This window comes from Anguilla rostrata, chromosome 9, assembly GCF_018555375.3.
Source record: "Anguilla rostrata isolate EN2019 chromosome 9, ASM1855537v3, whole genome shotgun sequence".
Classification (NCBI taxonomy): domain Eukaryota; kingdom Metazoa; phylum Chordata; class Actinopteri; order Anguilliformes; family Anguillidae; genus Anguilla; species Anguilla rostrata.
This window is the reverse complement of record NC_057941.1, coordinates 48,296,097-48,311,388: the sequence shown is the minus strand read 5'-3', so window position 1 is coordinate 48,311,388 and position 15,292 is coordinate 48,296,097. Positions and strand designations below refer to the sequence as shown.

At 44.9% G+C, this 15,292-nt stretch overlaps 1 protein-coding gene across 2 annotated transcripts; it reads left to right on the top strand.

Moving 5' to 3' along the window:
- The first annotated feature begins 830 nt into the window (after positions 1-830).
- LOC135264009 (protein FAM118B-like) lies at positions 831-8,338 on the top strand. 2 transcript variants are annotated; one of them, XM_064352569.1, is made up of 8 exons: positions 831-1,053; positions 2,285-2,401; positions 2,815-3,067; positions 4,619-4,846; positions 5,528-5,656; positions 5,976-6,276; positions 6,589-6,645; positions 7,462-8,338. In XM_064352569.1, the coding sequence occupies exons 2-8, from the start codon at positions 2,325-2,327 to the stop codon at positions 7,473-7,475; spliced, it is 1,059 nt and encodes a 352-aa protein (XP_064208639.1). In that variant the 5' UTR covers positions 831-1,053; positions 2,285-2,324; the 3' UTR covers positions 7,476-8,338. The 2 variants fall into 2 exon arrangements, with proteins under 2 accessions (XP_064208639.1, XP_064208638.1); XM_064352568.1 differs by having other exon boundaries at positions 832-1,053; positions 2,318-2,401.
- Positions 8,339-15,292: the final 6,954 nt, after the last annotated feature.

The window sequence follows — 15,292 nt, the reverse complement described above, 5'->3', positions numbered from 1 at the left end:
TGGGTATGAAGATGTGTTGTCAGTTTTGCCTCATCTCCATTTGCATCACCTTATTTTAAACACTTTTTTTGCATGTACTTGTATTATTCTAGTTGACTTGTAAACCAAACAAAAACTATGATGCAAGATTTTCCATTTTGGTAAACTAATGCGGAAAAAAGGAAACTTATAAGATGTATAAGTAGATTAAGATTATAGGCAAAGCCATTTTAAGTTATATTTGCTAAGATAAAACTGTAAACTGCAAATGACAATACATGTTTGCACATTTCCTGCTGGTGGTTTTTTAATAAATAAAACAAGGTCTTTTACATGTAGACACTTCCAAATTGCACACATCACAAATATTTGTGTTACCATTGTTAGGACCCATTAAGATTTGGTTCAAGTGTTCTGGAAAAACTCTTTACATTACATTACATTCATTTGGCAGACGCTTTTATCCAAAGCGACGTACAAAAAAAGTGCATTTCATGGTCGTAGACAACTGCTGAACACGGGTTCAGTAAGGTACAATACTTATTTTGTACAGCTATTTCTAGCCGAGAACAGTGAACACTATTCTGGCCTAACTGCAGAATATAAGATAACAATGTAACCATGACACTGGCACTGTTGAGTTGATAGAGAGTATTATCTTAATTTGCTAATATATATATGTGTGTAACCAAAAAGTCCTGTGCAGTGCCATTTCGGGGACTGAACTCAGAGTTTAGACCCCGTAGCCTAACTAATTCAATTGAGTGCCAAAAACTAACCTTTTCTTTGAGACATAGCGACGTCGCTCAAGCATGATGTTTACCGGTATAATTTAGTTTGTCCTTTGCTGGACGCCGTAGCTGAATCAGGCTTTGGGCAGTTTGTCGAGCTGTGATTACGAGGCGAGAGCATGTCAGTATAGACCGAAAGCTGACCGATGGTATAGATGAATAAGAATCTGCTAAAAGATGCAGCTATCGAAATAGCTAAAGAAAATTGACAGGCTTTATACAAGAAGCTCGTTATTTCAGCATATATAGCTAAAAGACAACCTGTTGCCGAAGTTTCTGGGTGGTAAGTAGATTAATTTTTTTACTTGCTGGGTAGACAGCAAAAATTCAAAGGTGTCATTTGTAGCAAGCAGGCTTTTGTTGCTTACTTTGTCTTTAGTAAGGAATATTGCCTAATATGAAAATGGAAGGCATTGTCAAGATTAACACGCAAACACGCGCACACGCAACATTTATTCTGCACGAACAGTTGGCTATCTAGTTAGTCATCCTATTATAAAGTTTCTTGCTACCACATACGGTGACCACAGGGTTACCGTGTACAAAATGTTAGAACCTTATAGCGCCAGCAATTCGTAGCAATTTCTGTTTACATTTGAGAGACAATCAGCGTTATATAGTATTGAGTTTAAAACAGGAACAGAGAAAGGAGAGACGGAAATGTACTGGCCCGGAAACGAATATTTAAATATTAAAGTTGGCAGAAGTTGCATCTGTTCCAAAATAACTTGGCTTACAAGAAACATTTTTCTGTCATAACTGTGCAACGTTGTTAATGCTTAGCAAGTATAGTAATTGATACGTTCATCATTTCTTAATTACAGTTAAAAATCAGCCTCGCTATATTAAAATAATTTTTAAAAAATCTCATACTACTGACTTGCTTGAACTTAGGATACTTTTGGATAATGCCCTGTCAGTGAAAAGTCTTCCACTTTGACATATGGTAAATATGGCAACACTGACGCCTCTGGCTGGGAGTAACTCGGGAAACAAAGAGGAATTTACAACTTCCGCGTTCGTACCGGTCATTTAGTACACAAAGACTAAGGAATATGAGTTTTTGATGAGTGCTTTCTTTGATATTTTACAAGTTTCGCATTGCGATGCAGCTAAGCACGGAGTTGTTCAGTGTTCCCGAAAACGGCATTGTAGAGGAGAATAACAGACAGTCATAATACCGGGCAAAAACGTGCATCCCCTCAATGTGCCGCGTATACTATTCATTCTGATTCAAACACATTCGTTTAATCAACTGTGCAAGAGCCAAAAATAACAAAACGCCTTGTAGTCTAAATTTTTTTCAGGCGTGAAAACAAGAACTTAAGCTCACGTCGCTATTAAGACAATCCCATGAGAAATCACCCTACCGATTTGGCACATTTCGCCTGGCAGCCTATTTGACGGTGATATAGTAGGCTACCGTGTCGCACCCTTACGCCATATGAAAAGCTTGAGTTGTGGAGCGCGGACATATTGACTAGTCCTTGCCGGGAATTGTCTGTGGCTGCCAGGGCTGTGGGTGACGCGCTTGTCTGTGGACTCAGGAGCTGGATGGCCTCCGTGGTGACCGTGAAGAGGGAAAAGCGGCCCGCCCAGGATGACGTCGAGTCCAACGGCAAAAAGCCCAGGTGCTCCAGCCCGCCGCGGACCCACGCTTTGTCTCCTAATCTGTATTTCCGTTACGTTGATCAAAATAAGCTTGACACGGACAGATGGCCGTTGTAAAGAGCTTAGCCAGTGGCTAAAGCAAGGTTATGACCGGACACTGTTTCAAAATATGATAAATAAAATTGCCAAACTGCTACTAGGAGCTAGCTTTGATGTATTTTCAGTATTTTAAAATTATTGATAATAATAATAATAATAATAATAATAATGTTGTTGTTGTTTGTTTATTCAAATTTTGGTGATTATTATTTTGGTTTACCAAAGAAGGGTGATACCATGATCCTCCATGCACTGTAGTGAAGGCTTTTAGAAGAGATGGACAGAATATTTCTGTATGCTGGCACTGTGAGCATGTGGCTTCTGTCACCCACAGGAAGCTGCTGCCCAGCCTGAAGACCAAGCGGGCCCCGGAGCTGGTGCTGGTGATCGGGACAGGCATCAGCTCGGCGGTGGCGCCCCAGGTCCCGGCGCTGCGCTCCTGGAAGGGGCTGATCCAGGCCCTGCTGGACGCCGCGGACGACTTCGACCTCCTGGAGGAGGAGGAGAGCCGGCGCTTCCAGAAGAGCCTGCAGGAGGACAAGAACCTGGTGCACGTGGCGCACGACCTCATCCAGAAACTCTCGCCTGTGAGTGGCCGACCGCGCGCGTGTACGAATGCACACAGTGTACATAATCCTGCATACACATGTACATCCACGCATGCACTGCACACATATGCACATCCACGCATGCACACACATGCACATCCATGCATGCACATGCACACACATGCACATCCATGCATGCACATGCACACACATGCACATCCACGCATGTACATGCACATATATGTTCTTTAGTATTTATACACAGGCATATCCACACATACGCATGCACACACATGAACATCCATGTATACGCATGCACACACACATTGTTTAGTATATATACATGCACACACATGTTCTTTAGTATATATACATGTGTTCAGTTGCCCAGGATGTATTTGTTGTAAAAACACAAAGAAACAGCCATTCACAAAAACTATAAACAAAAAACAAACATCTGTTGAGCAGACACACAAACCAACACGCATGTGCACTCCTACACCTGCACACATAGAGAAACAGTGCCTGTGGTGAGATTTAGGAGCCTGTCTTTAATAGACCGGGCCCAGATGTAAAACAATGTAAGTGTACACGGTGTCAGTGTGATAATAGCAGAGTCTGCTGTTGTTTTGGTATTTATACAGGATTCTAAGGATATCAGAATGGCGCCAGCGATTAGAGCAACTCGTCAACAAAATGCACTAAAGGCTCACAATCGCGTGCATAGTTTCAGAGTTTTCTCTACCTCCCTTATCTCAGTTCCACTGGTCTCGACAAGTTTACATTCCCATCCTGTGTGTCCACACGTTTAATGCTCGAAAACCTCCCAACTGGAACTCAGACCTTATCCGTTCATCAGAAATGTTCTGCCTGTTATTCCCTGTCTTTGAAGGGTGCCTGCAGCTCCATCTTTAAAAAAAAGAATGGGCATTTAGCGGTAAGGCGGTGTTCCAGTGTGTGGGTGGGCCTGGCTGTGTCACTGCTGATTGTGGCCGGCTGCCCCACTGTGCAACGCGCATAGTTGGCCTTGGTGTCATCCAGGGAGGGAGGGGGTTCAGTGGCGCAGGGTGATGTGTTTCATTGCTCATCGGTGACCCCTGCTGGTCAGTCAGACAGTCTGCTTAACCTAGCTGCATATTAAAGGTTTTTCTCAGACTCAACACATTCAAGATGAAAAAGATAAATGGTGGTGGGAGAAGAGGCAGCGGGTTCACATCACATGATTTGATTTGAGAGAGCGTGTGCTTGTGTGTGTTCATTGAAGAGCGTGCAGGTGCTTGTGTGTGCTCTGTGTTCAGAAGAGAGCGTGTGCTTATGTGTGTTCAGTAGAGAGCGTGTGATTGTGTGTGTTCAGTAGAGAGTGTGTTCTTGTGTGTGTTCAGTGTTCAACTGAGAGTGTGTGCTTGTGTACCCAAGCTGATAGTGAAGACTACAGCAATGACCACAGTTGGTAAATAACATTGGACAGTCCAAAAAGGGTGAAAAAAATTAAAAGTTACTTTAAAAGTTCCAGAACTGTGTGACTCTCCAGGAAAGGCACACCCCATCACGTACGCCCGGTCTTGACTCTTTCTGCCTGCCCCCCCCCAGCGCACGGACAACGTCCGCTCCACCTTCTTCAAGGACTGCCTGTACGAGGTGTTCGACGACCTGGAGTGCAAGATGGAGCACGCGGGGAAGCACCTGCTCAGCTCCGTCCTGCAGCTGATGGAGAGCGGGGCGCTGGTCCTCACCACCAACTTCGACAACCTGCTGGAGCTCTACTCCGCCCACCAGGGGGCGCGCCTGGAGTCCCTGGACCTGACCGACGAGAAGAAGGTGCCGTACGGGCCCCTCCTTAACTGGACTATATTTAACCTGATAAAGTCCACTTCCGTATTTACTCTCATAAGTCCATTCACTAATTAGTCTAGTTAACTCCTCCACAAATTGGATTGGTTAAACCCACCCACAATTAGATTAATGGATTAATGGATGCCCTGTTCAAGCAGTAGAATCGCTCTCTGTCTCTCTAATTCTAAGGAGGTATTCAGAGTGTGATGTCATTTGTCAAGTTTCCTTCAGATCCACTGATTGGGTTTCTTGAGGTATTGAAGCTCCTGAATGAGCCCTTAGACGTGTTGATTGTGTGTATGTCTTCGTTGGGTCAGTCAATGCAGGTTGGCCTCCAAAGCCATTAGGGGCTCTGCCTTGAGAAGAGTTGTGTGATGTGTTCCCCTGTGTATGTGTGTATGCACATGTGTGTGTGTGCTGTGTATGCACGTGCGTGTGTGTGTGTGTGTGTGTATGTGTGTATGCGTATGCGTGTGTGTGTGTGTGTGTGTGTGTATGCGCGTGCGTGTGTGTGTGTGTGTGTGTATGTGTGTATGCGTATGCGTGTGTGTGTGTGTGTGTGTGTATGTGTGTGTGCATGTGTGTGTGTGTCCTGTGTTGGCGCGTGTGTGTGTGCATGTGTGTGTGTATGTATGTGCGTGTGTGTATGTGTGTGTGTGTGTGTAGGTGCTGGAGTGGGCGCAGGGGAAGCGCAGGATGAGCGTGCTGCACATCCACGGCGTTTACACCAACCCCAGCGGCATCGTGCTGCATCCCGCCGGCTACCAGAACGTCCTGCGGAACACCGAGGTCATGGTGAGGGCAGCCGGCCGCCATGTCCGCCAAGTGTGAAGCTCCTCCCACCATCTTAGTAGCGTAGGTCCATGACTCAACAGTCTGTGCTGCATCTCCATCTGTGGGAACGTGTCAGTGTACCCATGGATTACCTTCATTTCCCTTTTCATATAAGACAGCGTTACTGATTGGAAGAATAACGAGCTAAATAAAAGGCAGCTCCTGATTGGTCATCAGACTTTCTTTAGGTCCTAGATTATCCCTAGGGGGTCATGGTCTGATTTGATGGTGGGGTACTGTGTGTGTGTGTGTGTGTGTGTACACGCGTGTGTGTTTTCAGAGGGAGATCCAGAAGCTGTACGAGACTAAGTCCTTCCTGTTCCTGGGCTGCGGGCGGACGGTGGAGGACACCACCTTCCAGGCGCTCTTCCTGGAGGCGGTGAAGAACAAGTCGGACCTGGAGCACTTCATGCTGGTGCGGCGCGAGGACGTGAGCGAGTTCAAGAAGCTGCGCGACAACATGCTGGACAAGGGCATCAAGGTCATCTCCTACGGCGACGAGTACACCCACCTGCCCCAGTACCTGCAGCGGCTGGCCAATGAGATCTGCTGCCAGGAGGCGGGGGGCGTCAATGGCAGCGGTGAGGGGCGGGACCGTCTGCACATGGGCTGTGTGTCCGGGTTCAAACACACACACACACTCACCCGCTCATTCACACACACGTGCAGTCACTCACTCACTCGTGTACTCACACACATGCACACACACTCACTCAGTCACTCTCTCTCTCTGTCTCTCTCTCTCTCACTCACATTCACTCACTTGCACACACACATGTGCTCATACATGAGCACTCACATATGGGCTCATACACACACACACAGCCCTTTTGAAAGTTGTCATAACCGCGGGCAACAGTGTGCTAATCTGCTAATTCTCTCGCGGTCCGCAGGTAAAGAAGAGGATGAAGAGCGGGATGACTTTGACTCTCCGAGGGAGCGGTCTGCCGGTAAGGACCCTGTGGTGTTCGCTGCCTGTGCTATTTTCTGCGTGTTCAGAGCGTTAGAGTAGTACATCTTTGCTTTATTTATTGTGTTTCTGTCCTGATACATGCCCCTCCCCCTTGGTGTCCACTGCCTGCCTGCTCTCTTAGATATTAAAATACATACAAGTGCATTATTTAAAACCTTGTTATACTGCGAGTGGAAGAAAACTAATTAAAGGAGGCTTGTTATCTCTGAGTCTTATAGCAAGAGACATGAATTGGGCTATTGGCTGGTGAATTGGTCAGAAGTACCATTACACTAAGACTGTCCAGTCTGCTGGTAAATCCACATATTTGTATTTATGCAGGGACTATTAATGCTTTAATGAGATATAATGCAGCTTTCTGAGATAAGAACTTTTATAGATGTCAAGTTGTGCATCATCATTATTTACATGTATAAATGCATTATTTCTGTGTTGTTTTGTTGTTGCTATGACCACATCTGCTTAGTGCCAGCTGTAGCCCAGGGTTTGTGACTAGCGGTGTAATGATGAGGAGCTGTAACTGCTATTGGACAGAGATCAGTTGGAGCAGCGGGCAAAATCAATGAGTTTGGTGAAAACTTTGATGCAGGAAAGTAGGGCAGGCCTTTGTGGTTGTTTTTATTCATCAGTGTTCTCTCACTTTGTCTCTCTCTCTTTTGCTCTCTCTCCCCCTCTGTGCCTCCCTCTCTCTGTCTTTCTATCCCTCTCTCCCCCCCTCTCTGTCTCTCCCTCTCTCTGTCTCTTTTTCTCTCTCCCTCTCTCTCTTTGTCTCTCACAATCCCCCCCCCACTAGACTGCCGGTGTTGACAGGTCCAGAAGGGTCCACAGAAGGTTAGGGATCGTTCTCTGTCCCCGCGGTTGGAGGGGCTCCACCACAGAGATCTGAGGCTTGGATACACGCGACTGAAAGACTGTCAGACCACTGCTCCCTCCTGTCCCCTTTATTCCCTGAAGCACGCTGGCTCTGTTCGGAAAGGGAGAGCCGCACAAAGACCCCCCCGGGGGCGTCTGCCACGAACGGCTGATACTCGGCCTCTCACTCCAAAGGGAAATGGAGGGATAGATATTAAAAGGGCCCCCCCACCTGACTCACCCCCCCATGTGAGACTGAGGGCCCCCCGCAGAGACTGAGGCGTCTCTAATAAGGACAGAGTCCGGGTGCAAGCCCTCAACATTGTACTGCATGGGGAGGACAGCCAGGCTGTCCACAGCAAGGGTCCTCTTCCTGTCCCAGTTCTTATTAAAAACTACAAAGGCCAGCATTCGTTTAAAGAAATGTGTGTATGTCCAGGCATGGTACTGGAATAAAATGTTTATTCCTAATTTGGGGCAATAACTGCAATTTAAACTTCTTCCTCCCCTGATATTGTGAATGGAATGCTTGGTTTTGAACGGGAAATCTCTTATTGGCTGATGCTACCTTTACTAGCATAGGTTCAATGGTGCAAATCGCACGTGTTAGAAAGATGTTAGTCCAGCAGTACCATTCAGGGTACAGTAGAGTAAGTCATTTGCTACGGCATAGCCATTACTGTGTTGAGGGGGGAAAGTATGCTTGTAAACAGTTATTGGTAATCTTTTATATTTGCTGTATTGCATGTGTGGTCGTGTGGAACTGTTTGAAATATTTATACATTGTTTTAAAATAAATGTTTTTTTTTTCTACTTGATATTCCTCAGTTTCTTTCAATAATTTCATCAAATCAATTAAAATAATTGCGCTGTTATCCAGGTTGGGCACGATGCCGCCGTTAAAAGGTGTGGTATAAATATGTCTTTCTGGAATTTGTTTCATAGTCTTGATCAATATACGGAAAATAGAACTGTATTCCCTCTGCTGGTCAATCGTGGAAATACGAATTTGAGCTTAAGGTCGGTGGATGGGAGTTCTGTTTGAAATATTTGATTTGTCAAACAAAAAATTACCATCAATTCCAAAATGACTTAACTGTAAAAGTAGCAGGACCCAGGAACTACTTTATCCACTAAGACCAAGGAGGTTTTAAGCTATTCGTTGAGTTGACGGGCAGGGTTAGACACACTGAACTGCATTGTTAGACACGACTGTCTAGCTCCGTCATTACTGTCATTTAGCATGGAAACAAGAAGCAAATAATAAACAGGTAAGTGGATTGCATCCAAATTCTTCCTTGACACACGATGTTTGACAATCAAAAAACACAGCACATGCAAAAGCTGTCGTTATAAATGGCAGTGGATAAAAAAACTAGCCTCTTGTTAAACATCTTTTCTTTGCAGGGGAAAGGCACTGACTTCATACGTCATTCAGTATGCTCACCCTTGTCACATGACTGGGAAGCCGTTCCGCCTTTATGTTCACGTGTCGTGGCTAAAGGAGGTGTCTACTGCTATGTACATATGAATTAAACTTAGTTTTGATTGTAGTCAGAGGCGTAGTTGTATCGAAGGCACAGGGATTTCCGTGTTACTTGTTTTGACGACAAGGTGCGCCACATTAATGCATTACTAATGCAATTGTTGTAGTTAGTAAGCTAGCCTTGTAGTTAGTAGTGTGATCATATGGTGATTGTTTTTAACAAAACCATGATGACAGCGTGGAGACTGGTAGCTCGGGCTTGCAGCGCAATAAATAGGAGAAGTAGTGTTCCCTCGCATGTCTATTGCACGTCTGTCGCCTTATCTGGATCCCGAAGCTTCAGCACAGGAACAGCGGTACGAAAGGATTTTTTCAAAGGTGACCTTTGCGTTGATGTTTTTTGTGTGTTATTATTGTGCCTGTTGCAAGATACAAACCTCGCAGCTTCCTGGTAACTTAGTTTGCAAGTATCCAAACGATCTCTTTATTATTATGCTGTAGGCTATTTTATATCTTTATCCATACTGTAACTCTCCACTGTCCATCACTGTACATACTGTAAGATGTAGCATCACTTATGCTGTAGTACTTACTTTCCTGCACTTATCTGTAAATAATACTATATTTTGCACTTCTGGTTAGATGCTAACTGCATTTCATTGGCTTTGTACCCGTACTCTGCACAACGTCAATAAAGTTCAATCTAATCTAATTACTTAATACTGATGCACTGTTCCAGGACCATTTTAAAATCATTTTAAGACGTCATAACACTTGGAGTGCATGATTACGATATTATTTTGTAGTTCCATTTTTATGATTTTGCCTTCAACTTTTTCTGAACACAATCGATTTGCATAGCGCAGTTCTTTGCCCGGCTTCTCGTCTTTATCCAAATTGTCTGAATTACACGACACTGACCCGGGCTGCGAGTCTCACTGGTCTGACGGGAATTTTGTCTGCTGTAGGCGCAGATGTGGAGTCGTACGTCAAGGACTTCCGGGAGAAGGCCAGGGCCATTAACCCCGGCAGTGACTGGCACCCTCTGCACCTGACGCCCGGCCTGCCTCCAGAGAGGACCGACATCCTGATTGTGGGCGGGGGCGTGGTGGGCTGGTCCATAGCCTACTGGCTGAAGAAGAAGGAGAGGATCCGGGACGGGGTGCGGGTGCTGGTGGTGGAGAAGGACCCCACGGTAGGTTATCGGGCCCACGTGAGCTTTCCATGATGCTGAAATCTCACTTTGACTGTTTATAAGGAAAGTGTAAATTTGTGTTGTTACACTGAAAAAAATCTGCAACACTAATGTTTATCGGTGGATACTATTTCCTGGATACCCACTAGGTTCCAGGGATAATAATATTTGGATGAAATATTGCTGACCATCACCATAATGGTAGACAACAGAAAGGAGCTTGACCAATCACAGACTATATTGGTGACAACCAGTGGAACAACGTCAACCCTGATTGGTGCATACGTCCTGTCTGGACTTCCAGGATCTCTCTGCGTATTACCAGGAAATGGCCAGAAAGTATCTGCTGATCACCATCAGCGTTGTTCTGTTGCTTGTTTCCAACATAGTCTGCAATATATCATAATTTCATGACTGTCTTAGCTATATTTCATTGTCCCTGCAATGTTCCTGGATGCATATCCTTCAGTCACCCATTGGCGTTGGCCTATTAGTTGTCACCATAGTACTCTGATTTGTGGAGCCCTCCATTATCGGCTAGTAAGCTGATGTTGTGCCCGTTATTCCTAATCCGTTGTCCCTGCTCTCAGTATTCCCAGGCCTCCACCGTGCTGTCGGCCGGAGGGATTCGGCAGCAGTTTTCCATGCCGGAGAACATCCACCTGTCCATGGCCTCGGCCGACTTCATGAGGAACATCAACGTACGGTGACTGAGTGGGCGGGGTTTAGCCGCTTCAGGGTTTTAACGTCTAAGTTAATGTGCACTGTGTCTCTTACTGTTCATTTGCACGGTTGCCAGTTAATAATCGTGCACTTCTGTCGTGAGCGAGGGTCAGTCATTCACTCAGAACGTTTTCAGAGGTTTACAGTGGCACTCATCTCTTAAGCTGACCAACCTTTCGACTTTCCTCTACTTTACAATGCGGTTTAAAATGGCACAAAGGGCCGTGTCACATAATTCACCATTTTGCCAACACTTGCCCCGCTCAAGACAAGGCTGTTCTGCTTATACTGCGTGTATGACTGTGCCTGTATTTTTTAATCTCTGCAGGAGCACCTCAGCGTGTTGAACGAGGACCCCGTTGACCTGCAGTTCAATCACTCCGGGTACCTCTTTCTAGCCAGCGAAAATGGAGCGGAGATCATGGAGGAAAACTACAGGATCCAGAGGCACGGAGTAGCTCCCAGTAGTTCATTATGTTTATTTTTAACCTAGGAATGGACCAGTTTTTCCAGTCTTTCCTATTTTTTTGGTCCCGGTCCTTTAAAATGTAATTTATTAATACATTTACTTATTTATGAAAACAGTTGGCCTTTGGGTATTTTACAAATGCTTAGTCATATTGCACCAGCTGTCAGACGTTCAGAAGGAAACTAGTGTATTTGCACATTGATTTTAAGTTATCTAATCTTTCAGTTAGAGTAATATCAGTGATGTGGTTAAATTCCTTGTAAAATTTTCCATTGATGGACCAAGAATAAGTCGTTGTAGGTATGCATTGTGGCCATTTAACAGTGTTTGAGGATTGCTCTTTTCATGCTGTTCATAATATTAGGTCTGCCGGGGCGAAAGTCGCCCTGCTCTCCCCGATGCAACTCAAGGAGAAATTCCCGTGGATGAACACTGAGGAAGTGGTGCTGGCTTCCTACGGTATGTATGCCCCGCCCCCTCTCTGATCTGACTCATGTCATGTGACACTAACTCGCGAGTATATTTCTCTTCGTCATTGGTTGATAATTGCAACCACAGCACACTGCAAAGCAGTACTGAACTGGCTTGTTTTCCATCTGATTTGAAGGCATCATATCAGGCCACTGTACTCTGGGATCCAACAGTTTAGCGGTCATCTGCAGTAATGGCCGGGTTGACCGTGTCACGCTGACACAGAGATGGGTCACAGCGATTGGTTGACACCTCTCGCGTTGATGTTGATGTTCCCCGTGTGTTCAGGTCTGGAGAACGAGGGATGGTTTGACCCCTGGACGCTTCTTAATGCTTTCAGGCGGAAGGCCATGTCCATGGGCGTGTTCCAGTGCTTCGGAGAGGTCACAGGTCAGCGTGTGCCTACTTCACAGCTTGAGAAACAACAGCGGCCATTTTCTCATCTCCTGTAAACTCTATAGAGAGGACTGCAACCCTAGTCCTAGAGAGACACAGAATCTGCTGGTTTTAACTTGGGATTTCTTTTGATCAGTGAAAGCAGCTTCTTGCTCAACAAACTCACTTGGTTTTTCGGTTGGAATTTGCTGTTTGATTGCAAAGTGAAAACTGAAACCAGTAGAACCCTCAGCTTTCCAGGAACAGGGTACTACACAGATGACCTTAAATACAGAACATATGGATAGATTTAAATGCAGGTTGTGCCTTTAACTTGAAGTGTAAAACTGTGAAGAGACTCGGAATATATCCATATTATGAATCTCACATTTTCTGTGTTCCAGGTTTTAAGTATAGGACGCACTCAATGATGACAGAAGATGGAGACTTGGTGGATTTAACGAGAATTCGATATGTTAATGTAAGTTTGAGTCAGGTGTTTTCCAGAAATCGATCATTGCGGTGCTTTCCAGTTCAATTTGAAGGGATGTTTTCCACTATGGGTTAACAGAAACAGAAACCTGTTTTTCAAGGTCATTTAATTATCCATTTACAGGATAGTGTATGTTTGTTTTCTTTGCAAACAACCACAGGTTGAAGTTTGACTGTGGAAAGTCTTAATCTCTCCTCACAGTTGGAATGGTTACTTGGAATAACATACTTGTAAGATTTCTGAGGATATCGTGGCAGAACACAGCGTTCCTGATTAAAATGTACAGCGTTTGCTTTGTTAAATTAGTAATCTTTGAACTGTTTGGGAGACTATGTTCACACCAGACTTTTTGGCTGTACTAGTAAGTACTTAACCATACTCACAGCTTCTGTATTCATGCCCAGACACACACACACACACACACACATACACTCACACAAATGCTTGAAGCAGACTGAGGACACTGCCTGCTTAGAAACAATCAAGCAGCTACAAAATTTTTAATAATGTTATATTGTGAGCAAACACAGAAGGCTGCTCCGGAAAGTTTTTCTGTGCCAAGATAGTAATTACTTGCAGTTCATCTTTCTGAAACTAATTCAATTTTTTATATACGCATTATTGGTTTATTACTCCATTTTGGTCACACTCTTGAGCACAAGACTGGTGGGGGAGGTAACAGAAAGTAGCTTTTTCAAAATTCCCACTGCTGACCAGGTCTTTTATGGCTACTACCAAGTTGCTGTTCATCCATGCATGCTCATTTGCATGCGTTATTGTCCAGAACAAATTGTTTGGATGTTACTCCCTTTCAGACCTGTACTTTGTGTGAAGACTAAAAATACAGATGTACTGTATTTAGCGTTAGCGTGAAATTAGTCGGCTTGAAGTTTAACAATGTTCTTGATGGCTGCGTTCTGTAACCAGGTCAGAATGCCCAACAGTCTGGAGTACCAGCCCGTGGAGTGTGCCATAGTGGTGAACGCGGCTGGCGCCAACGCTGGGGAGGTGGCCAAGCTTGCGGGCATCGGATCTGGGCCCCAGGACACGATCGGCGCCATCCCGGTGCCTGTGGAACCCAGGAAGAGGTACCGCGGACATCCGTGTGCCACCCGATGAAGTACAGAACATGGCTGAACATTCACAGACATACTGCTCTCTTCTGCACTTCTATAAGTCACTCTGGATTGGGGCGTCTGCTAAGATAAAATATATTATCCAGATCAGAAAATACATTGCTATGCTTCACAATTTGCTGGCGAATGTACGAATTGTTGCCTTTTGCAGATATGGCAATGAATATTTATAAATGCACTACTGGAAAATATATGAATCATAATTTTCCAAAAGGTCAACATATTTACGGAATATCACAGTATATTCTGTTTCTATGAGAGTTTAGGCTCAGATGCCTATATTATTCATATTTAAGAACATGACATCCAGCATCATGACAAATGCTATTAAACCTGAGAAAGCTACATTCTGACCTGGCATAACTTCTAGAAGGTAATGGGTACATTGTGAAAACTCTCTAAGCGCTCGTTCCTTAAATGTCAGCCCAGCCCTCCTGAGTGCTTTGACTGAGGTTCTGTATTCATGCCATGTCTCAGAGTAGGAGTGCTTATCACGGACCAGTTTTGCTACTTTTGATTGTGACGGGTAAGATTAGGAAAGGGACACGTAGAGGGGGAGGGGCCCAAAGCACCCAACCTGCCCCTTTGATTGGATTTTGAAGAAATAATATTCGTATTATTGTTGGTGCTGTCATAAATTTTTCATTCATTCATTTTGGTAAAATGCATGCTGTACAGTAACTGGGTGTCGCAAAACAGTTTTTCTAGGTCTGTGTTCCCTTTTGCTCCCTTTTGAGCACCAGCCCCTCAAACTCTAAAGGTCTCTGCACAGTCCTGGTTTAGGAAATTCTGAGAATTTCAGAGAATTCTGACCCTAGATCGGTACTCATACTCTGAGATATTTTATGAGTATGGGCCCTGGTCATAGTTTAGACCCCGATCTTCATTTCTGGTCTTGGAGAGCCACAGGGAGGGCCTGCTGGTTTTTGTTACTCTGGGTCTGAACTGATTGCTTATATTAAGGCGAAAGCAAAGACCGGCAGACCCTGTGGCTCTCCAGCACCAGGAATGAAGACTGCGGGTTTAGTCAATATTCAAATTGGATGAATCTCTCTGCAGGTTTATCTATGTCTTGCACTGTCCAGACGGACCAGGTCTGGACGCTCCTTTTGTGATCGACTATTCGGGAGTGTACTTCAGGCGGGAAGGACTGGGGGGAAACTACATCACAGGGATGTCCCCTGAAGAGGTGAGCAACGGCACCACTTTACCCCATTAATTCATTGGCATTGGCCCCTCCTGCGTGTCTGACTAACTTGGTTCAATGCAGGAGGAGGAGCCAGCGACCACTGACCTGGAAGTGGATCACGAGTTCTTCCAGGAGAAGATCTGGCCCCACCTGGCCAATCGCGTTCCGGCATTCGAGAAGCTGAAGGTAACTTTTTTTTTTTAGTTTTTTTTTTTTTAAACCTTACAAATCTAAA